Raw genomic sequence first — 22,863 nt, 5'->3', positions numbered from 1 at the left:
TTACTAACTAGCTATGTGGCCTCGACAAATTTCTTAATCTCTCTAAGTTTTATTTAACAGTTTTCTCATTCATAAGATTGTGAGAATTAAATGAAATAATGCATGTGATATAGTTAACATAGTGCTTGGGCATAGAATTTATGTTGGATGATGGCTGATTATTAGATTTTTTAAAAATTTTATTTATTTTTATTATGGTGACATTGGTTAATGAAATTCAGTAAGTTTTAGGTATACAATTCAACAGTAAGGCATACACATATTGCATTGTGTGATCACTGCCCATAGTTAGATTTCTTTCTGTCACCACATATTTGACCCCTTTTAAAGACAGGCTGGCCACGTCTTAGAAAACTGAGTATCCTCAGCTCAGAGCACGGTGCTTATTGTATTATATAGGCTATGTATGTTGAATTATCTGTAAATTCAAAAATTCTGTTTCATTCTTTCTAACAGTTTTAACACAGGCTAAGCGATATGCTTTTTTCATGCCAACTCTGCCAAGTTTGGTCTCTTTTTGTCGAGCATTTCCTCCACTGTATGAAGATATTATGTCTTTGCTGATCCAAATAGGGCAAGTCTGTGCTTCTGATGTTGCCACTCAGACAAGAGATATTGATCCAATTATTACACGTAAGTAGTAACTTATTTTTAAGACTTATTTAATATCTCAAACATAAAAAACAAAATCCTTTCTAGATTTCTTGCCTTAATTTTTTTTCCTTATATTTTTAGGTCTTCAACAAATAAAGGAGAAACCAAGTGGATGGACTGGAATCTGTAAAGATCCATCTTATAAGAATGGATCCAGGGACACTGGAAGCATGGATCCTGATGTACAGCTCTGTTATTGTATTGAAAGTACAGTAATTGAAATAATAAACATGAGCGTTAGTGGAATTTAAAAAAAAGTACTTAAAATAATGAAACTGTTTGCTGCATATACCCAACATGAGTCTGTATCTTATAATGACTCTAAACTGAATGGGAACAGTAACATCTTGGAATCACTAAAGTGATTCAGTTCAACATGAATACAGTTTAGAACTCGCTTGAGAATTATGCTTGCTTATATTTGATTGGCAGTTCTTTGGATCAACTTTGCTAGTATGTTTATGGTGTAGCAGCCGAGCTTTTTTTCTGCTTGGGAACACATTTCAGAAACTCATTACTGGAAAGTGAATTTGGCTTTGTATTTAGCTTTTTGAATGAAGAAAAACTGCCATGCCTTTAATTTAATTTCTTATAAAAATGAATTTGTAGGTAGCCCTAGTGTTTATTTTAATTGTCAGCTAGTAATAGAGTGTGACAATGATGCAATGATGAGAGGGAGAAAAAGGGAGAATTCAAGAAAAATTAGGAATTTTAAAATCCAAATAGAAATCTCAAACTTGCAATGCAAGTAATATTGATGTAAGATTGAATTCCAGTTCTCAAGAAACAGTACTAGTACTGAGAAGGCTTTAAAAAGTCAAACAGCTTTTTGTAAATGATTTCTGTGGAATTACAAATGAAGATTTTAAGATTTGTACATATTTGCTTCAATTTTTACCGATATATGAAGCCATATGTTTAGAGATACTTAAATAATTTAGAATTTTAAGATACTGATTTGAAAGTGTTTCTAGAAACATCTTTGTGCAGAGAAGAACCTGAAAGGAGGGTCTCATTTAGTTTTTTTAAAATTTATTTTTATAATCCTTTACTAACTTATCTAATAGTCAGAAATACATTGGTATCTAAAGTTTAGAGCAATAAAACCCATTGAATTAAAGAGCTCTTAAGTTTAGCATCAGGATTATAATTCATATAATTTACAAAGATCTTCGAGTAAGAAAATATATAATGTTTCGACCTCAGGAAAAATTAAAAAGCAGAAAATACCATTTTGCTGAAGGATTTTGCAGTCCTCTGTTAGTAACTTCCATTGATTAGGTAGATGCATTCAGGTAATCCACAATCCTCATTTTTTTTTTCTTAAGTATCCAACATAGAAATTACTTTGCTTTCTGTGATACTCCAGAATGACACCCACCTCCCGCCCCCACTTGAAATAGACCTCTTCGTTTATAAAAGAAATTAGGCAGGTGTGGTTTGTAAGAAAAGAAATTTAGCTTTGGCCTTTTTACTAGTAAATAGTCACATCTCATTTTTTTCTCCTTTGTAAAATGAGATTACTACTGGCCCTACCTCATAAGGGTATTATGTAAAAACTAATTTGCCGCTGTTTAAAATCATGAAGTGTGCAGTATCATATATGATAGATGCTTAATGTTCAATTAAGTAATATTGTGAAAAATAAAAACATATACTTATAAAATATCATACGAATTTTCATATTTTTAAACAAGGCAGTTTTGTAGTCTTTTAAGATTGAATGCAACTGCTCCTGTTCCGTTTTGTTTTTGAACTGGGGCTTTGGAATATTTTGTGTGATTAGGTAACCTCTAGGAGTTCAGAAAAGGTTGAAATATGTTTTCTAACTAAATGCAGTGCACATTCTTGGATCAATTTTCAAAAGCTGGTCAAAACCTGCTGTGTTAATAATAATAACATTTGCTGTTTTTCATCAGATCTGTTGATGTAAATAAAGTGTGTAAATATATTAGTAAATGTTAATATTCATGTATTTTAAGTTAAGGTTATAAAATTTGTCACAATGTAATTTTTTTTATTCAAGTGAAAACAGATGTGTGCAGCTATTTTGAATATTGGTTTATAAACATTCATATTCTTTATCAAATGAACTTGTAGTTTTTTTGTTTCATTTCACTACTGTTAACCTAAAAGGAACAGTCCAGGAGACTGGAATCCAGGATTGTCTGTCTCCAGAGCCTACGTGGATCTTTTTCTATTAGGCCACATACATCAAATGGCAATACAAAGTTAGAGTCAGATGAGAGCCTTAGAAATCTGGGAGAGAAAAATCAGTAGATATGATGGAGCAGTTACTTAAAACATTGGATATTTTAAAGTTTGTAAAAGAACAATTTGAAGGTATTTTTAAGGATTTATTTTTATAAATTATCCTTTATTCCACTGCCTTGACAGTAAGTTACATTTCTGTACCTTCCCTTCATCTTTGTTTATACGTACATATTTTCATGTAACAATTCATAATACCCAGTTTGGAGTCTGCTTTTTTAAAATTTAACTTTATATGGAACTTGTTAGCAGGTTGTTTAGTTTTTGTAATTATATTACTGGCTTCATAATGATTTAGTTGATACAACCATCTCCCTATTCCTAAGCTGGGAAATTTTTGATTTTTTTTTTCGGTATTACAATAGACACTTAGGAATTGAAGTATTATTACTTTTTCTTAAAGATTACTTCTTTAGGATAATTTCTGAGCCTAAAATTACTGTCTTCGAAGAAACTGAAGTGTACATCTCCGCAAAAAAGAATAAACTGACTTTAGGAGGGATGAGCCTTAAAGGAGGTAGGAGGAAGTGTTCTGGTGCTGGCGACTTTGTGAGCGTTTCTTCGATTAAATTTAGTATCTGAGAAAGCCTTGATTACTGAGATAATGTAGCCAGTTGTAAACGAATCTTTTCGCCTAGTTTGGCTCAGCAGTCTTGCAATTCCAGCCTCAGTCTTTTCAAAACCCTAGCTATTTTAAAGTTGAAAAATAGGAATCGAGCAGCATTGATGAATGCTCAGAGAACTCAGCAAGGCTTAAAGGTGTTTCCATTGGTCTACAGACCTAAATAAAATTGGTGTACAGGTTAAATCACCGGTTTCAAAAAATCAAAAATAGAAGACTCTTTCCCGTTACGTACCTGTATTCACTCTTCTGGCGTTCGCCTTCCGGTGTCTTCAATTACCTTGGGACTATTCTTATTGTGGAGGTTTCCATTGGGTGCCAGAATGCTCGTCCCCTAACCTCGCGCCGCGATTGGTGCTTGCTTTCTGGCCTTGACGTGTGATTGGTTGTCTGAGCTCGTCCGCTGATTGGGTACCGGAAGCCGAGGGGGTGGGAGGCGGGAATTCGTCGCGGAGAGTGGTGGTGTGGCAGCTGACGAGAACTGGAGGAGAGCAGAAGTACAGTGGCACGGAACCCGTGCCCAGGCCAGGGGAATAGCAGCCTCTGGAGAAAAAGAAGCTTGGGACCTTTTTTCGGTGCCAAGGCTCCGCTTTATTTGCTCGCCGATATCAGTTTCCTTTTCCCGTGAATCGGAGCCCGGTTAGCGTTGCTTCGGCTTTCCTCAGACCAGGCAAGTCTGTCTCCCGTGGGGAGGGCGCGAAGCCTGCCAGAGAGGGGCTTTCTGCTTTCGTCCGGCAGCCTGGCAGGCTCAGCGGCATTGACTGATCACCAGAGCCTCGAGGATCTCAACTGGCTGAGAGAGGAAGTATGAGAAAGAAAATATAGGGAAGAAAATATGTCCTCACTTTATTGGAGCAGAGGCCTGTTAGTCCGGGTTCCCGCGTTAACTCTCATCGGTAGGGGGCGGATGGTTTTGTTTTCCTTTATTCAGTGTTTAGGGGAAGCTACCCCATTTCGAGAGGCTTGTTGCCACAGTTGGGGCGAGGGATGGATTGATTTCTAGGTGTTAATTGAGTAACTAGGCCAGCGTTGAATTGTTTCAGATTAAGAGGTAAGATGTCAAATTTCATTCTCAGAGCTTCACAGATCACAAAATATTAAACTGGCAAAAAGGTTAGATTAGTGGTTCCTACCTTCTTTTAGAACACATAGCTATGGTTAAATTTATTATTGACTTCATAATCTATTAAATTGCTATTTTCACCATTTCTCTATGCCCAGATTGAATTTACCATTTTTTTCACTATTGCAAATAATCTCCCAGTTGATAACAGGGTATATCATTTTCCCCTCTATTTCCAGTTTATTCCTTGGGATATGTTTTTGGGAATGAGGAATCTATGGGCTTTCTCTTTAGAGAAAATTCAGTTATGCACAGAAACTTGTGCATGTAATATTAAGAGATCCCAGCCTCTGAATTACATGTGGACCCTAGGTTAAGAAAAGCTAGTTTAGAAGACTCAAGGATTAAAACAGATCACTTCCTCTGTGTCAGATACTGGAGTTTAGGCACAGTCTGTACATTACTTTATTTTTAATTCAGTGCTTGGCTAATTTTCATAGAAACCCTATTAGGTAGATAGTACTGTCTCTATTTCACAGGTGAAGAAACAGGCTCTGAGAGGTTAAGTGATCCACACAATGGAATTCAGATTTAAGCTTGCCTTAATCCAAGGCCCACTTCTTTCTATTATACCCTACTTACCTTTAAATAAGAATTATTGAGCTCCTACTACATGCCAAGGAGTTTTCTCCCTTACAAAGTTTTAAAATTAAGAATCCTTACAGAATAAGATTTAAGTCTAGAGAAGTAAAGACTTGATCAAAGTAACATCAGAGTTGGGGCCACAACCTGATCTAGAACCTGTTCTTCCCAGCTCCACAGCTTTGACAGAATAGGAATACAAATCCAGATATGTCAGATTCCAAGACATGCGCTCAACTACTGTGATTTATAAGACGAGGAAATTCTTTTACTTTCATGTATTTTGTTTATATATTTTTTCCAGTTTTTATTTTCAGACTTCTGCCCTAGTGTTGAGTATATCGTTTCTTTGAATGGCATTGTTTTAACACTGATTTTCGTTTGTGTTGCATTTAGGAGTCTGAAGAAAGTATGATGTCTTCAATGTGGTCTGAATACACAATTGGTGGGGTGAAGATTAACTTTCCTTGTAAAGCTTATCCATCACAGCTTGCTATGATGAATTCTGTAAGTATTTTCCAGCAGTTATTTTAAGTCTATCAAGATACAGATGCTTATAATTCATAACATACATTGAGTCTGTGACTAAATTCATTTTCTCAGATAGTAAATGCATTTACTATCATTGAAGAACAACTAACCTTTGGAAAAATAATACTGATCACTGCTAAACTGTATATGTCCATGGTTAGTAGGCAAAGGAGAATATTCTGAAAAATGTCCTCAGTTCATTTGGAACTTCTGTTTACTTCACAGAATTAATACTTTCTACAAAGCATTTACTGTCTTTCACACAGGATAGTCTGTTTTTCAGCTAATTTTTTTGAGGTATTTCAATCAGATGGAAAATTAATATACAAACTTGAGTAAACTGACTTTCTAGCTTTGTTATATCTTAATATTTTGCCATATTTGCTTTATACATTGTTTACAATTCACAAGATTACTAGTATCCTGAATTTGTTCTTTTCTAGCCTTGTTTTTAAATGTTTATAACCTCTATATCCATATACAATATAAAGTATTACTTTATAGTTTTGAACATTGTACAGTGATATGATACTATACCTATTTTTTGTAGAACTTAATTTTTTTTGTTTAATATTATTTTTAAGATGTAGCCCTATTGATTGTTAATCCATTTTAATTGCTTTGTAGTATTATATTATGTGAGTATACCAGATTTTTTTTGTCCATTTTCCTTTTGATAGAGACATTTAGGTTGTTTTCATTCTTTTACAGTTATAAACAATGCTGCTATGAACTTTCTTAAACAAGTTTTCTCTATGTGGAAAAAGTTTTGAGTATATACATAGAACTGGGCTTAACTGGAGTTGAATATCTTTAACTTTACTAAAAATCATTAATTTCTGTATAAAGTGGCTGTAACAATTTACAGTCCCACCAGCAGTGTCCCCCATTAAGCTTTCATCAAAGATAATAGTGTATTCTAGTTGTAGAAATGATGATGCTTACCTAATTAAGGCACAGATTGCATTTTTTTCATTTCTTTTGTGCTTGATATGCTTTAAAATTTAACATAATTTTAAGGAGATATCTTAAGGAATAAAGTTTAGATTTAACTAATACTAACTAGTTCTCTCTTCTGCTGTTGCTATGTTCCCTAAAGTGCAACCTTGTTTCTCATTGTTGTTATCACTGTACTTCTGATGAGGAGAGACCCTAATGAAGTAAATTATTTGTTGATTTTTTTTTTTTTATTGTCTTTGTGTCCATAGATTGTCAGAGGATTAAACAGTAAGCAGCATTGTTTGTTGGAGAGCCCTACAGGAAGTGGAAAAAGTTTAGCCTTACTTTGTTCTGCTTTAGCATGGCAACAATCCCTTAGTGGTAAGTCCTTGGTTGCTATCTTTAGGTTGCTTATTGGAACCTGAAAGTACTTTTTATCCAGAATGATTTATCCATATGCTAGCTAATTTAAGCATTCTCTTTTAAGACATTTCTTTATAATGGTATGTAACTTCCAAAAGAGTTTCAATATAGCAAAATGTGTTCAATTAATCCTAAAACAATTTTGAATGTAATGTGGTCCTTTATTTGATTCAGAGTATACATAATAATTTTGCAATGCTTAGTTATGAAAGTAATTATGATAGTTTGTATGTTAAAGATCCAAGAAATGGGACTGTCATGATGCTATAACATAGAGGAATGATTTTTTTTTTTAGTAAAGCCTTTAATATATTTGCTTACCTGTCTCTCATAACATTAGAATATCGAATATATAGAAAAGAAAACATTCTAGTTGATCTTTTTACTTGTTTGGATTCTAGATAAATAGAATTTATTGTAATATTGTTTTTGATTTTGAACCTACTTTTTTGCATATTGAAACGAAATGTATTGAGGTAATATTGGTTAATAACTTTATGTAAGTTTCAGGTGTACAGTTCTATAATACAGCTTCTGTATATTGCATTGTGTGCTCACCACTCAAAGTCTAGTGTCCCTCTGTCGCCATATGTTTGACCCCCTTTACTCTCATCAGTTTTTTCCTATCCATCTTCCCCTCTGGTAACTATATACTGTTGTTTATATCTATGAGTTTGTTCTTTTTGTTTGTTTTTTGCTTTATGTTTTACATCCCACATATGAGTGAAATCATATGGTTCTTGTCCTTTTCCATCTAACTTATTTCACTTAACATGATACTTTCAAGATCCATCTATGTTGTTGCAAATGGCAATATTTCAACCGTTTTTATAGTTGAGTAGTATTCTATTGTATAAATGTATGATATTTTCTTTATCCAGTCATTCCTTGAAGGATATTTAGGTTGTTTCCATGTCTTGGCTGTGAATAATGCCATAATGAACATACGGGCACATGTATCTTTATGAATAAATGTTTTCAAATTTTTTGTGTCAATACCCAGAAGAGAGATTACTAGGTCATATGGTAGCTGTACTCTTAATATTTTGAGGAAGCTTCGTACTGTTTTCCATAGTGGCTGCCCCAATTCAGATTCCTACCAGCAGTATTTGATGATTTCCTTTTCTTCACATTCTCTCTAGCACTTGCTATTTCTTATCTTATTGATAATAGCCATTCTAACAGGTATAAGATGGTAGTAATATTGTTTTTATGAATTTATATTATTACCCATTCTTTTATTGGATTTGCTAACAAGTGCCTAGTAACATTTACTTTTATGAAAGACGATCTAGTATACGTAATGAATCTAAAATACAATATTGGATACATTTTAGTTGCCTAATTAGATGGCTTTGACCTAAAGCATTAGGAAAATTTAAAGTTAAGTATGTTTGTGTGTATGTCTGTGTTGATGTGTGTATATTTATAAAAGGAAATGTCTGTGCTATTGATAAGATTGTATTAAAAATAAAAAAGTACATATTTTATAAACTTGGTTGTCTAATTTTATTCTTACTGATGTTAATCTTTGGGGGGAAAATGAAATTATCTGTTAATAACTTAAAATGTTAACAGGAGACCCTGAAAAATAGAATTAGTAGTATTTATTTATATAGTACATATGGGAAAATAGTGTTAGTACTGCTTATAGAAAATAAAAATACTCAGCTTTTTTTTTTACTATCTGTGAGTTGTATATTTTTATATTTAAGCACAAAATGTAGACATATTACAATTCTGTATTTAAATATTAAAATTACCCGTTTAATTTGAATGTTGACTGTAAAACGTATTTTGATATATGATATCAGAATTTGATATCAGAATCGATACATCATGAAAATGAAACATGTTTCTCTTTGAAATAGACATATGTGGAATAATTTAATCCTTATGTGTTTACATTATTGTTTAACATATCGAACTTTCAAATTCTTCATTTAGGGAAATAGTAATAATTAAGAATGTCATCTAGGTCTTTATTTTAATCCTGCTGGACATTTTAATAAATCTCAATATGAATGAATACTTGAGTGGTTGTGTCTTTATTACATTAATTTTTGATGATTAGATTTTTAAAAATTATGTAATTGATGATAATTTCTCTATAAAGATTTCTGGCATAAGTCTTTCCCTCTCGTCCTTATGTGATGCTGCAGATAACGTGACCAGCTTTTTCAGACTTACCAGGTACTTTCACGGTTTTATCACTAAAAATCTTGCATCCCGGAATACCTCAAAATCCTGGGCAAATTTGGGTGGTTGCTCACCCTAGCTGCAGAGGAAATTAATGTTTTTTAAATTAGAAAAATTACAAATAGATCTTCTTTTATTTTTAGGGAAGCCAGTGGATGACAGTTTAAGTAAAAAAGCTGAAGCACCATTGTCATGTTGTTGTACATGCCATTCAAAGAATTTTACAAATGATGACATGCACCAAGGAATTTCACATCATTTCAATAGTCCAAGTACACCACCTTCTGAAAGACATGGCACTTATTCACCTTGTCCAGGTACTTTATATTTTGCCTAAGTCTCTTGGTATCTGTAATAGGAGCCTTACTTGTTGTAATGAGACCTAATTGAGATAAATTTTGTTAGTGTAATTGATTATGCACCTCTACCTATTTTCTCTGGAATTTTTAGATAATACATAGGGTGGTTAGAAATCCTTGGACTATTTTTGTCTTTACTTTTAGTTTATTCAGACATTTTGCTAGCTTAAATCATTTTTTGAAGAAGGCAAGGCAAAATAAATGATATGCAGAAATTGATGTTATTTGTAGGCAGTATTGTTAAGTATATGTTAGGATTTTATAAAATATTGATTTGTATTCTAAGATAAAATCTAATTAGCCTTATTCGCTCTCTATGAGTTTGCCTGAAATTCTGAGGCTAGTATTCTACATGAGTATCAGGTATATTTAAGTGTGAGCCTTGAATAGTTCTTATTAGATTTATTTAACAGAACTATTTTAAAAATAAGATAAAATATTCTTAAAAAATATTTCTTTGGCTTTGATTATATGGAAAGAATTGACCATTATGTACCTAAGCCAGAAACCTAGATAACATCTTGTGCACATTGCTCTTCCTTATTCCTCCTTGTAAATCTATCTCCATTGATACTTCTTCCCTAGTCTAAACTACCATCTCTTATTTAGAGCATGCCATAACTTCTTTTCTTGCTTTTATTCATGTTATTCCGTAACTAATTACTGGCAGAGAGAAAAGAGGTTGCCATGATTGCCTTAAGTCTAAATAGTATCCACTTCCTAAAATCAAGGACGGACTTATCTTCCTCTAAAACATGTAACTGTGTGTGGAGAAGGGTAGCTGCTTGAACTAAAGTGTGAAATCTATTAGGAATGAGGAAGAAGAGGTGGAATAGATGCTGGAGAGATGACCAATAGTGTTTTGACCCTTAGCCCTTTTGGCTTTCTTTTCCTTTCTTCAAAGGGTCATGCTTTTTTTCTTCCTTGAGCCTTTGCTGATGGTAGTGTGTCGTCTGAGGAAAATTCCTTTTTCAGCGTGTTATCTTGTTCTTCCTTTAGTTCTCAGCTTACTGTCACTTCTTTGAAGGAGCTATGCTGACCTTTCCATCAGACTAAATTTGGTTTTCCTATTATATTCTGTCATCTTACTGTGTACCTCTCCATCATAGCACTTGTCACAGTTTATATTATCCATGTATCTGTGTGCAGCTTTTCTTAATCTCTGCTTTCTCTAGCAAACCATATACTCCATGAGGTCAGGGACCATGTCAATTCACTTACCATTGTATCCATAGAGCCTAGCAGAGTGCTTGGCATGTAGTAGGTGCTAGATAAATATTTGCGTATAACTGAATGGAACTGATTTTGAGCTAATTATAAAAACTTTTATAATATTTATATATAACTTGTATTTTTTTAAAAAAGAGCTTTATTGAAATATACTTAACAAACTGTTATTTAAATAGTACACTTTGATAAGTTTCGACATAGGTGTACTTCCATGAAACTTTCACCAGCCTCAAGATAGTGAATATATCCATCACCTTCAAAAGTTTCCTCATGGCTCTTTGTTATAGCTCCTTTCCTACCCCTCCACGATTCATCCACCCCAAACAAACTGTCACTTACTTTGTCTAACTTCTTTCACTTAATTCCTTTGAAATTTATCCATGTTGTTGCATGTATTAACAGTTTGTTCCTCTTTATTTCTGAGTAATATTCTGTTGTATGGATATGTTTACAAACTTTTATCTAGGAACTTATCGATGTATATTTGAGTTGTTTCTAGTTTTGAGCTATTACAAATAAAGCCGCTATTAACATTTTTTGTTAGGGATATATGCTTTCATTTTTGGGGGTGATTATCTAGGAGTGGAATGATTGGATCACTTATGTTAAACTTTTTAAGAAACTTCTAGTTATTTTCCCAAGTGTTTATATACCATTTAATATTCCCACCAGCACTGTCTGAGAGTTCCCATTTCTCTACATCCTTTCCAACATTTGGTATGGTCAGTCTTTTTCGTTATTCTAATAGGCAGGTGGTGGTGTCTCACTGTGGTTTTAATTTGCATTTTTGTAATTTATGATGTTGAGCAATTTTTCATGTGCTTATTAATTAGCTATCTATATATCTTCTTTGATGAAATGTCTGTTCATCAAATCTTTTACCTGTTTTTATTAAGATTTGAGAGTGCTTTATATATTTGAGTACAATTTTTTTTATCAAATATTGTTTTAGATTTTACTTGTAAGTAAAATTTCGAGTTAAGTTTTGTACATGGTGCAAGGTGTATGGATCCATTTTCATTTATTTTGCATATGGATATCTAAGTATTCAACACCATTTATTGAAAAGCTATCCCTTGTCCAGAGCATTGCCTTTGTGCCTTTGTAAAAAAAATCAGTTGTTAATGTATACACAACTTACATTTTAACAGTATTGTGAGTTAGAGTAGTTAGAGTCTTTTGAACAAACAGATGGGGTAAATCAGGATTGTATTCTGATACTCTATATTTTTAAGTAAATTCTTTAAGAAGATATAACCTAAAATCAGAAAAATGCATAAATTCTAACTGTATAAGTTTTGATGAATTTTCACAAAGTAAACACACTCATGTAACTACCACCTAGATAAGAAACATAACCAACACCCCAGAGGCCTTTATCATCATCTATTCTAGTCACTGTCCTTCCTTTCCACCGGTAATTGCTATCTTCCCTTCTGTTGCCATTGATGAGTTTTGCCTTTTTATAGAAATGGAATTACTACATCTGTTTACTTTTGCTTAATATTATATTTCTGAGATTTCATTTGTGTTGTTGCATGTAGTAGTACTTGTTGCTGTATATTATTTTCTTCTATGAATATACCGCAATTTATTTATTCAGTTTTTAGTTAATACATTTGGTGGTTTCTACTTTTGGTTATTGATGCTATTTTGGACATTCTTATTCATTCTGGTGCAAACATATATTTTCTCCTAGGATTAGATTTGCTAGTAAGAGTGTATGCACATATCCGGCAATAGTGGATACTTCCAACATTTTCCAAAGTGGTTGAACCAAATTTATGCACACCTCACCCCTATGTCTAGTAGTATATGGAAATTACATTTTCAGCATTTTTATTAGCACTTGATATTTTCAGTCTTTAAAAATTTTTACATAGGTGTACTCGTGAGTTTTAATTTGTATTCCTCTGGTGACTAATGAAGTTGAACATCTTTTTATATGTTTATTGGTCATTTAAATGTCCTTGTTAGTGAATTGCCTATTCAAATTGTTTCCCCATTTTTCTATGGCATTGTTTCTTACTGATTTCTAGGAGTTTTTTTTTTTTTCTTTTCTTAATATATTCTGGATATCTCTCATTTCTTTATAACTTTGTATTTTAAAGACCTAACTTTTTTGATAAGCTTCCTGTGAACTCCCGTGCTGTAAAGAAAACAGGAAGAAAACCCTTTCTGTTGATCGGATAATGTAAATTTTTTTTTTAATGAATTGAGGGTTATTCTTATTTGGCACATGGCAGTTCAGTTTTTCTGAAACTGTTGTGTTTGGTAGATGTTTCCTACCCTTTAATGGGTTATACAGATTTGACTTCGATTTAGTTGGGGCATGGTGTCTCAACAGTGACATTATTACCATTTTGAATGGGATTATTCTTTGTGCGATTGCCCTGTGCATTATGGGATGTTTAGCAGCATCTTTTAGGCCTCAACACACAAGACGCCAGTAGTATTCCGCCTGTCCCTCACCCTCCCCACCTTCTGTGACCACCAAAAATGTCCCTAGAGATTTGTCAATGCCCCTTGTGTGGGTGGGAGGGGGGTAGGGTTATTAAAATAGTCCCAGTTGAGAACCAAAGATCTAGAATTGTTTTGTGGGTATTTTACCAGTTTGCCATTAAATTGCGGAATTCAAAATTACATGTCTTTTCTAAAATATATATGGAGATGCAAAGGACTAAGAATAGCCAAGATACATTTCAAGAACCAGATCAAGGTAAGAGGCCTTGATATATGAGATATTCTGATGTGTTCTATATAAAGCTATAGTAATTAAAGCAGTTTGGTATTGGCACAGTGGTAGACCAGTGAATCCAAAAGAACTGAAATTCAGTTCCATGTGTATCCAGAAACTTGATTTTTTTTTCTTTTTTTAATGGAAGGGCTCCTGCAGAGCAGAGGGCAAAGGAGAGTATAAGTTGTATATCCCTAAGGAAAAAATTGAAATTGAAGCCCTATTTTATTCCATACACAAAAGTCCATTGCGAGTAGATTAAAGACAGGTGTAAAAGGCAAAACTAAGATTTTAGAATACGGTGGTTTCGAAACTACATTCCTATGAGTCTTTGGAGAAAACATGGCTTGTAGGGGGAGGGGGATAATAGATCAAAGAAATTCTAGGTCTTTCATCTTATTTTGGAAATTATAAGCAATTTTTCTTTAAAAAGTATAGTTCTAGGAAAAAGCTTAAAAACCAGTGCATAGTCACTTCTGCTTTTGTACAGACAAACTTGTATTTTGAAAACAGAATTGGACTGGCCTATAGGGCTTTCTGCCCTAATAGTCTATAAATCCTTTAAGGATAGGGACTGTTTCTTTTTCATTGTTTTTCCATGGTCTAGAATTGTATGGATTCAATAAAATAAATGCTTGCTTGTTAAATGAATTTAAGGGACTATATAGAGAAGAGCAGAGAGGCAGGAAGGCATTTAAGAACACTCACCTTTAGGGAAAGGGAGAAACCAGTGTGTCGGAGCAGTTAAGAACAGTGTTGCAGACATTAAGGAAAAAGAAAATGTGCTTATTATGTTCCCAGAAGAGAGTGTTATGTTTGGCTATATGCCTAGTGCTTATACTTAAGGATTTTAGAGTCAGACTGCAGGATTTAGTCACATCCAGGCTGGGCCTCTTACTTTGCTATGACATTGGCATGTTACTTGGCTTCTTTAAAGCCTAATGTTCACATTTATAAAATAAGGTTAATATTATTTGGTGATTAAGAGGTCGTTGATGACCTTGAGATTGAGTTTTCAAGATTTTGTGATTAACAGGTAGATTGTACCAGCTTGATTCTACTGTATTTGTAAACTAAAAAAGCATCAAAAAGCTTACTAGGAAAGGAAATATTGAGACACACTACAAAGAAAGATTTTTTTTTTTTTTGGAAAGATTTTTATAGAAATGAAATTTATTTTCTGGAGAGAATCTTAGTTATTTTTTAAAATTATGTTATTGGAAGTAATCTAGGAAGGTTTAACCCTGTTAGACAATCAAAATTGGACTTGCCTTTTGAAAACATATTTCTCAAATGGTTTGCTGTATCTTTGTTAAACAGAGTGATAAGTGCTTTTAAACATGTTTAGCATTTTATGTTTTATTATGTTATGAATTTTCGAAAGTAAGTCTTACACCTTGATTCTGATTTTTTTTTTCTAGAAAAATTGCCTAAGTGTAAGTTATTTATGCTAACTTTTTATGACTTCTCCTATAAGACTCTCCTGAAAAAACTACACTGGCTGCAAAACTATCTGCCAAGAAACAGGCATCCATGCACAGAAATGAAAATGATGATTTTCAAGTGGAGAAGAAGAGAATTCGACCCCTAGAAACTACACAGCAGGTAAATAAAGTGTTTATTGTCAGTGAAATGATCCCATTAGTTATAGCTGAACAAAGCCATCAGGTATCAATCTAGTTTTCAGTGGCATTTGTACAGATTTGTTGAGTCACAGATGTAAATTAAATAGTAAATTGTAACTCAGTTTTATGTAGTTACTAATTATAAAGGAGTTTGTTATAAAAAATTATTTATAATAATGTCATTTAAGTGAAAATGCATAATGCTTTCTTATATGTGAGGAATTTGATAGTAAAATATTTACTTAAGGCATATGTTAATATAGCTGGTTTGTGCTTTTTAACTCCTTTGTTATTTTTGTCTCATTGGCATTTTTTTTTCTGGCCAAAATACCTTTGATATGAATATTTATGTCATAGATATTTTTGGTATTAATAGTTTTAGTATAATGGCAAGGCTTATTTATTTATTGAGTTCTTAGTATAAATACATGATAAAATATGTTTAGTAAAAGACCTGAGTTACTACTTTTTAACATGTACTTTTTATAGATGAAAATACAGTATTTTCTCATAGAGTTCAGGGCAGTGAGATAGGGAGGCTGGGACTTTAATAGACTTAGTTACAAATAAAGAAATTAATTAATTAGTAATTAGTAAAATAGGATTAATGTCAGTTGTACATAGTTGTATACTTTAATTGAATATATTTAAAAAGTATTTTCATTATGTAGTTTATTCTACTTACAATCTTTATTAACTTCTGTAATTAAACCTCGTTTTTAGAAATAGTATGAACTAGTTTATTTTTGGAAAAGCATCAGTTGAGTATAAAGTTTGAATCTATAGAGATTTTTTTCCCCCAAAAAATATGTACATAGAGCTGGATGTTGTGAGATAATGCTCAACATATTACATTAGTTCTCTAATTTCATTGGCTTTCTCTTTTTTTTTTTTTTTTTGGTATGAATGGGATTATTAATATAAATGCTTTTTTCCCCCTTTATGATTTAAGCGAATAGGATTTTGGCATGTAGGAAAAAGCATAGATAGTTTGGAAAGAAAACTTAGTGGTATTTATGAAAGAAGAAATTTAGTGAAATACAACTTGGATTATCAAATATCTAGTAAGTAATAGTAATAATAGTAATCAAGTAATTCTGTCGTATAGGAAATCGTGAATATTTACATTTAAGATTTTTATTCTGAATTTTTCAATTTAGAGTGAGGTTTCCATTTTTATTTACTTTTAATTTGGACTCTGCTATAATACTATACTTGGTGTTCATACAGTGGGACTATTTTATGGGAAGATCATTTTTTAATACTCTAGTTTGATGTAGCAGTAATTAAAGCTGTTTTGGTTAGGATTCAAGAAGTATTACTGTATTCTATTTTATTTGAGTCTTATAATAAGATGACCGTGTTTTAAAAACTTATTTATTACCAGCTAGAAAGTCATCTTTTTTTAATGTGGAAAACACACATAACTATTATGACTTTTGAGAACAACTAGCCTGCTCAAATTTGTAGTTTACATTAAACTTATTTTCTGTGTTTACAGATTAGAAAGCGTCATTGTTTTGAAAAAGAAGTACACCACTTAGATACAAAAGTTGCTTCAGGAAAGACCACAAAACTCAACTCTCCTTTAGGAAAGATAAACTCCTGTTCTCCACAAAAAGTATGTATTTATACCATTGTTCAGTTTAAAGAAGGATTGGAAATTGCTAAATCCATTTTTGAAAAAAAGAGCAAGAACAGTATAAAGCAAAGAACAGTAGAAAACAACTCAGAAGTCCTAAGCGCTATCACATCTCTGCTACTAATGTATAAGATGGTAAACTCTATCCTCTTTGTGCCCCGGTTTCCTCATTTATAAAATGAGAGAATTGGACTAGAAGGAGATCTGAGAGATTTTTCCCTCTTCTACATTTTAATGTTTGTGAACTCCAGTTTCCTAAATTTTTTTAGTGTTCTTAGGGCAGCACTTCTGAAGAAGTAGCAGTCAGGCAGCATAATAATACTACTTGCATTCATCCATCCACATTTCAGCTTTCCACTTGGTATCCCTAGCAGTGAGGGGGCAGTGAGTGTCTCCACATCCTTTCCAACACTTGTTTCTTGTCTGTTTGATAATAACCATTCTAATAGGTGCAACCACAGATCTTTTTCAGTGTCTATAGATTAGTTTTCATTTCCATAGTTTCATGTAGTCCTCCCTTATCCATGATTTCTGTTTCTGTGTTTTATGTTACCTGTGGTCAACCACAGTCTGAAAATATTAAATGGAAAATTCCAGAAATAAACAATTCATAAGTTTTAAGTTGCGTACTGTTCTGCATCCTGCTTTATCCCACCTGGGATGTGAATCATTCCTGTGTTCATTGTTTCTACGCTGTATGCGTATACCCACCTGTTAGTTACTTAGTAACCGTGTTGGTTACCAGATTGGTTATCAGATATTTCGAGAGAGTGAGAGAGAGAGAGAGAGAGAGATGACATTACATAACTTTTATTACAGTATATAATTATAATTGTATTTTATTTTTAATCTCTTACTGTGCCTAATTCATAAATTAAACTTTATAATAGGTATGTATGGGAAAAAATATAGGGTATATAGGGTTTGCTACTATCTGTGATTTCAGCATCCACCAGGAGTCTTGGGACATATTTCCTATAGATAAGAGGGATTGATATAAAAGGAATCATGCCTGGTTATTAAAAAAATTTTTTATGAAAGCTTTTTTTTTCATTAAAAATAGAGTTAACATACAATATTATATTAGTTTCAGGTGTACAACACAATATTTTGACATTTATATACCTTACAATGTGATCATCACGAGAAGTCTAGTAACCATTAACCATTGGTCACTGTACAAGATTATTACCATATTATTGACTATGTTCCCTATGCTCTATATTACATCCCTGTGACTTATTTATTTTATAATTGGAAGTTTGTACCTCTTATTCCCCTTCACCTTTTCCTCCCATCTCCCTATCTCCCTCCATGCCTGGTAATTTGTATTGAATTCCAGATACAGTCATGTGCTGCTTAACAATGGGGATATGTTCTGAGATTTTGTCATTGTGCAAATTCATTGTTCTGTGAGCATGATAGAGTATACTTAGACAAGCCCAGATGGTGTTATCTGCTACATACTTAGGCTGTATGGTATATTCCTGTTGCTCCTAGGCTACAAGTCTCTTACTGTATAAAACGACAAGAGATTAAATCATGCACAAGAGAAAATGAAGCAATCAGGAGATGCGGTAAACTTGACATGGATGAGGTTGCTACTGGTGTAACATGGTATACTGTTTAACAGCAAACATTTTTTTTTTTGTAAATAGGAAGAGTACCGTCTAAAATAACAGTGAAAAGTATAGAATAGTAAATACATAAACCATAACTGGTTTATAATCATTATCAAGAAATATGTACTGTATATAATTGTATATGTAATACTTTTATATGATTGGCAACAGTGAATTTGTTTACATAAGCATCAGCACAAACACGTGAGTAATGAGTTGCACTCTGATATTATAATATCACTAGGCGATAGGACTTTTTCAACTCCAATATAATGTACGAGACCACTGTCGTATATGCTGTCCGTCATTGACCAAAACATTGTAATGGGATGTAAGAATGTATTGTGAATTTTACCTTGATAGGCGCTGGATGTTATTGTACTGTATTTCTATAAGTACTCTTGAGTTTTGCTCTGGAATGCAGTTAAGTTACTTCGAATCAGCTTAATCTTTTGGGTCTTGCTTTTAAGGTTTTTTAGGAGGGACTCCTTTCGGGCTACCACAGTAAAAACTAGCTCCTTTCAAGTCCTCTACCTAATGGTCCATGAATTGTGAGGTTTTCTTCAGCCTGACTGGTGGGAACAGGCCCTATTCCATTCTTTATATGCGTGCCTCATCATTTCAGGTTGTTCTTTCTATTATTTTGGATTGTATGCCACCAGATACTTGAGAGGTCCCTCTGCAGATCTCTGGAGTTCATTTATGCAGCTTTCTCCACTCCGGTATTCTTCCCCGTGAACTTTAGTCTTCTTGGTCTCCCTAGACTCTCGGCAGTCTCTCCTCAACTCACATATACTGGGCTATACCTGGATTCCTCCTCCCCATGCCACAGACTGGAAACTCTCAAAACAGTAAGCTAAGGTGATCTTAGGGCCTATCTCATTTTTTCCTTATTTCTCAGAGATCACTCTTCCTTACCTGATGTCCTGTATTTTAAAAGCTATTGTTTCATATATTCTGTCTGTATTTTTATTTTTTAGGTAGGGGATGAGAAAACCTCATTGTATTGAGGACAGCGTTTAAGCCTTTATAAACTTTGTGTATTCTTTAGCCCTTTGTCCTCTTCTCAACTCTTTTTTTCTGACTAACTTCTGCTAATTCTTCAGGAAGTCTTCCTTGACATCCTCAGTTTTGAGTTAGTTTCCCATCTGAAATATTTCTTGTACTTCTCAGTGTTTATCTTACTCTTATCTTACTTTTATTTCTTCTCCACAAGCTCTAAGTTTCATTAAGGACAACATCAAGTTCTCTAGTAGACTGAGACCTCCTTGAAGGCTGTGACTGTTCTTTTCATCTTTATGTTGCAAATACCTAACTTAGTGCTAGGAACCTAGTTGTAGACGAGTGAATGAATGCCATAATCCTTGTCCTCAAAGATCCTTTCTTCAAATTCTTGAGAATACTAAGTGGGGGAAAAAAAAATCGTTGGTTATTTTCACAGAACCCTCATACTTGGAGAAGTCATCTTAGGAGCTGTTAATGCTTAACTGTTAGTAATAATGTATGCTGTATGTTTGCTTCTGCAAATATTTTCCTACTCATTTTCTTTATGGCACTTAATTTTCTTCACACCCCTTACTATTTGAATTTATTTGTCTACTTGTTTATTATTTGTCAGCCTGGTTAGAATATAATGTCAATCTTTTGCATGTATATCCATGGTACCTAGAATAGCATATGCTGTATTTTAGTTGCCAATAAATATTTGTTGTAGGATCTTAATAGAATACTTATAATGATTAATGAGGCAGGTACTATTGTTATTCCCATTTTACAGATAAGGAAACTCTGAGAAGTAATTTGCATAAGGTCACAAAACTGACAAATACTGGAGCTAAACAGTTTGGCTTTGGCAAATGCTCTAATCGCTTTATCATCATTCTTTCTAAAATGCCTCTCAGATATCCAGAAGTTATCTAAGCAGGATTCTAACACCAAGATAAAAAAAGAAATATTATGTAGAGGCCTTAAGGATAAAGAAATCAAGTACAGAATTAGTAACTGATTAATAACAGTTAAAGTGAGGTAGAGAAGTGGATTTTGTTTGTTTGTTTGTTTTGTTTTTATTGGTTAAGAGAATGAACTTGGATCAGACTCCTTGGCTTTTAATCACAGCTCTGCTCTTTACTACCTTTGTAAACTTGATTCAGTTTAAAACTGTTGCTACTTTTGTTTCCTCATTTGTTAAATGGGTGTAGTAATAGTATCTATCTCACAGGGCTGTTATTAGGATTAAACAAGTTAATACAAAGTGTTTAGTGTATACCTGGTGTATCTTAGAGTTTATTAAGTGGTAAGTGGTAGAAGTAGCAGCAGAAACAGCAGTAGTAACAGCAGCAAATAGTTACATATTTATATGCTGTTGATAAAAGATATTATATAATGTTAATATTACATAGATATAATTATCTTTCAATACTGGTAACAGTATATAATATTAACAACATTAACTTCAAGGAGTTAGGTTTATAATTAAGTAATAAATTCTTTCAATATCTGTTAGGGATATTTATGTTTGAGCCTCTTTAGAGTCTAAACCACTTGATTATAAGCAGAGCTACCATGCTCCTGGTTGAGTATCTTAATTTTAAGCTAAGTGCTTTAATTGATTTCTCCTCTTGGTTTTGTATTATGTTGATCAGTTATTGTATAGTCTTTTTTGTTGGTAAAATGTAATCGTATCTATACCTATATATCCATATCTTTATATCAGTTTATTTTTAAACCAGAAGTTACACATTTTCTTCCTTGTGTTTAGGTGGTAGTATTCTACATATCTTTAGAAATGGAATAGTTTTTCCATAGGGGGGTGATTTATTACTCATAATGTTAAATGTATAGGTTTCTGACAATTCTTATAAGTTTGAAGGTTTATTGAACAAGCTAAATCTCTCTATTAAATCTAGTAACTCAAATGATAATATTTTACTAGTGTGACACAGAATTTTTGTTTGTAGGAAGATATAAGTGATATATGCCATACTAATTAAACATGTAGAGAATAAATTTATTAGACACCAAAATACTTTTGCATTGACAGAAAGACCAGGTGGTTGAGCTTTAATAATTCTTTCTTTATTTCTTTTTTTGATAGTTTATAGTGAAAAGCATGACTATGTAAAGTAATTTTAGGCAGTTTCTGAATGATTAGGAAAAAACCCACAAATACTTAGGAAAAATGATCTATATTTTCAATGTTATTTTTCTCTTCCTGACAAAAATAGAATAAGCCATCACCTTAGAGTTCTAAAAATTTTTTCTTATGATGAGAACTGTTAAGATCTACTTTTGTAACAACTTTCCCATATGCAATACAGTATTATTATCTGTAGTTACCATGCTGTATATTACATCTCTATTATTTATTATATAACTGGAAGTTTTTACCTTTGACCCCCCTTTTCCCTCTGTCTCCCACCTCTGACAATCACCAATCTATTCTTCGTATCTATGAGCTTGTTTATTTTTGCCTTTTTAAAAAAGATTACACATAAAAGTGAGATTATAATGTATTTGTCTTTGTTTGACTTATTTTACTTAGCATAATGCCCTCAAGGTCTACTCATGTTGTCTTAAAGGGCAAGATTTTATTCTTTTTTAAATGGCTGAATAATATTCCATTGTGCGTGTGTTTTTATTTTGTGTTTATAAATATAAATAACATTTTCTTTATCCATTCATCCATTTATAGACGCTTAGGTTGTTTCCATATCTCAGCCATTGTAAGTAGTGATGCAGTGAACATGGTGTTGTATATATCTTTCAATGTAGTATTTTCATGTTCTTCCTATTTTGGTTCTTATGAGATGACATTAGAGAGTATTTAAAAGAGTAGTTATTTGCATTCATAATGGTTTCATTCTCTTATTCCTACAAAGATGTAAATGTTAGAGTTCTCATAAATTTGAAATCAGTTGTATTATTTTTTGAAAAACTTTCCTCCTTAAATTAAATGATAAATTAGTTTAATGATTTTTGTTTTCACCTTTTCTTAGTTTTTATTAAAATAATTTGGTTTCTAACCTGTGGATAGGAGAATGGGATAGTTGTCTTTTTACCTTCCTATCATTTCCAGTCTCCTCATTGACCCTTCAAGTCAGAAAATGGTATCAATACCTCCTCTCTTACATGAATTGGTACCTTCCAGTGTCCACTGCTTTTTCTCTTTCTTTATATTTTAGGTTCATTTTTTATACTGACAGTTTAGATGTCAAAGAACTAATGAGGTGTCAGTCCTCACGTAGTCAAAATATAGTTAAGAAAAACGTTTTTTAAAATAGAATATTACCATTCTGATATTACTT

General features: G+C 32.7%; 2 protein-coding genes across 7 annotated transcripts in view; both read left to right on the top strand.

Annotated features, from left to right (window-relative positions):
* The window catches only part of INTS2 (integrator complex subunit 2), a 49,786-nt gene extending 47,039 nt beyond the window's left edge, over positions 1-2,747 (top strand). For all 6 annotated transcript variants that reach the window (XM_016143384.2, XM_016143385.2, XM_016143381.2 and 3 more), the window contains 2 exons: positions 457-633; positions 736-2,747. In XM_016143384.2, coding sequence (XP_015998870.1) covers positions 457-633; positions 736-905 — 347 coding nt within the window. In that variant the 3' untranslated portion in view covers positions 906-2,747. The remainder of the gene's footprint in view (positions 1-456; positions 634-735) is intronic.
* A 1,227-nt stretch (positions 2,748-3,974) lies between these two features.
* BRIP1 (BRCA1 interacting protein C-terminal helicase 1) overlaps positions 3,975-22,863 on the top strand; it is a 145,413-nt gene continuing 126,524 nt past the window's right edge. The window contains 6 exon segments of the mRNA XM_036222337.1: positions 3,975-4,217; positions 5,649-5,759; positions 6,992-7,103; positions 9,488-9,661; positions 15,148-15,275; positions 16,797-16,916. Coding sequence (XP_036078230.1) covers positions 5,664-5,759; positions 6,992-7,103; positions 9,488-9,661; positions 15,148-15,275; positions 16,797-16,916 — 630 coding nt within the window. The 5' untranslated portion in view covers positions 3,975-4,217; positions 5,649-5,663.

This window comes from Rousettus aegyptiacus, unplaced genomic scaffold (genome assembly GCF_014176215.1).
Source record: "Rousettus aegyptiacus isolate mRouAeg1 unplaced genomic scaffold, mRouAeg1.p scaffold_m13_p_6, whole genome shotgun sequence".
NCBI lineage: Eukaryota > Metazoa > Chordata > Mammalia > Chiroptera > Pteropodidae > Rousettus > Rousettus aegyptiacus.
The sequence above is the reverse complement of the archived record's forward strand: the minus strand, read 5'-3'. Positions and strand labels throughout refer to the sequence as shown.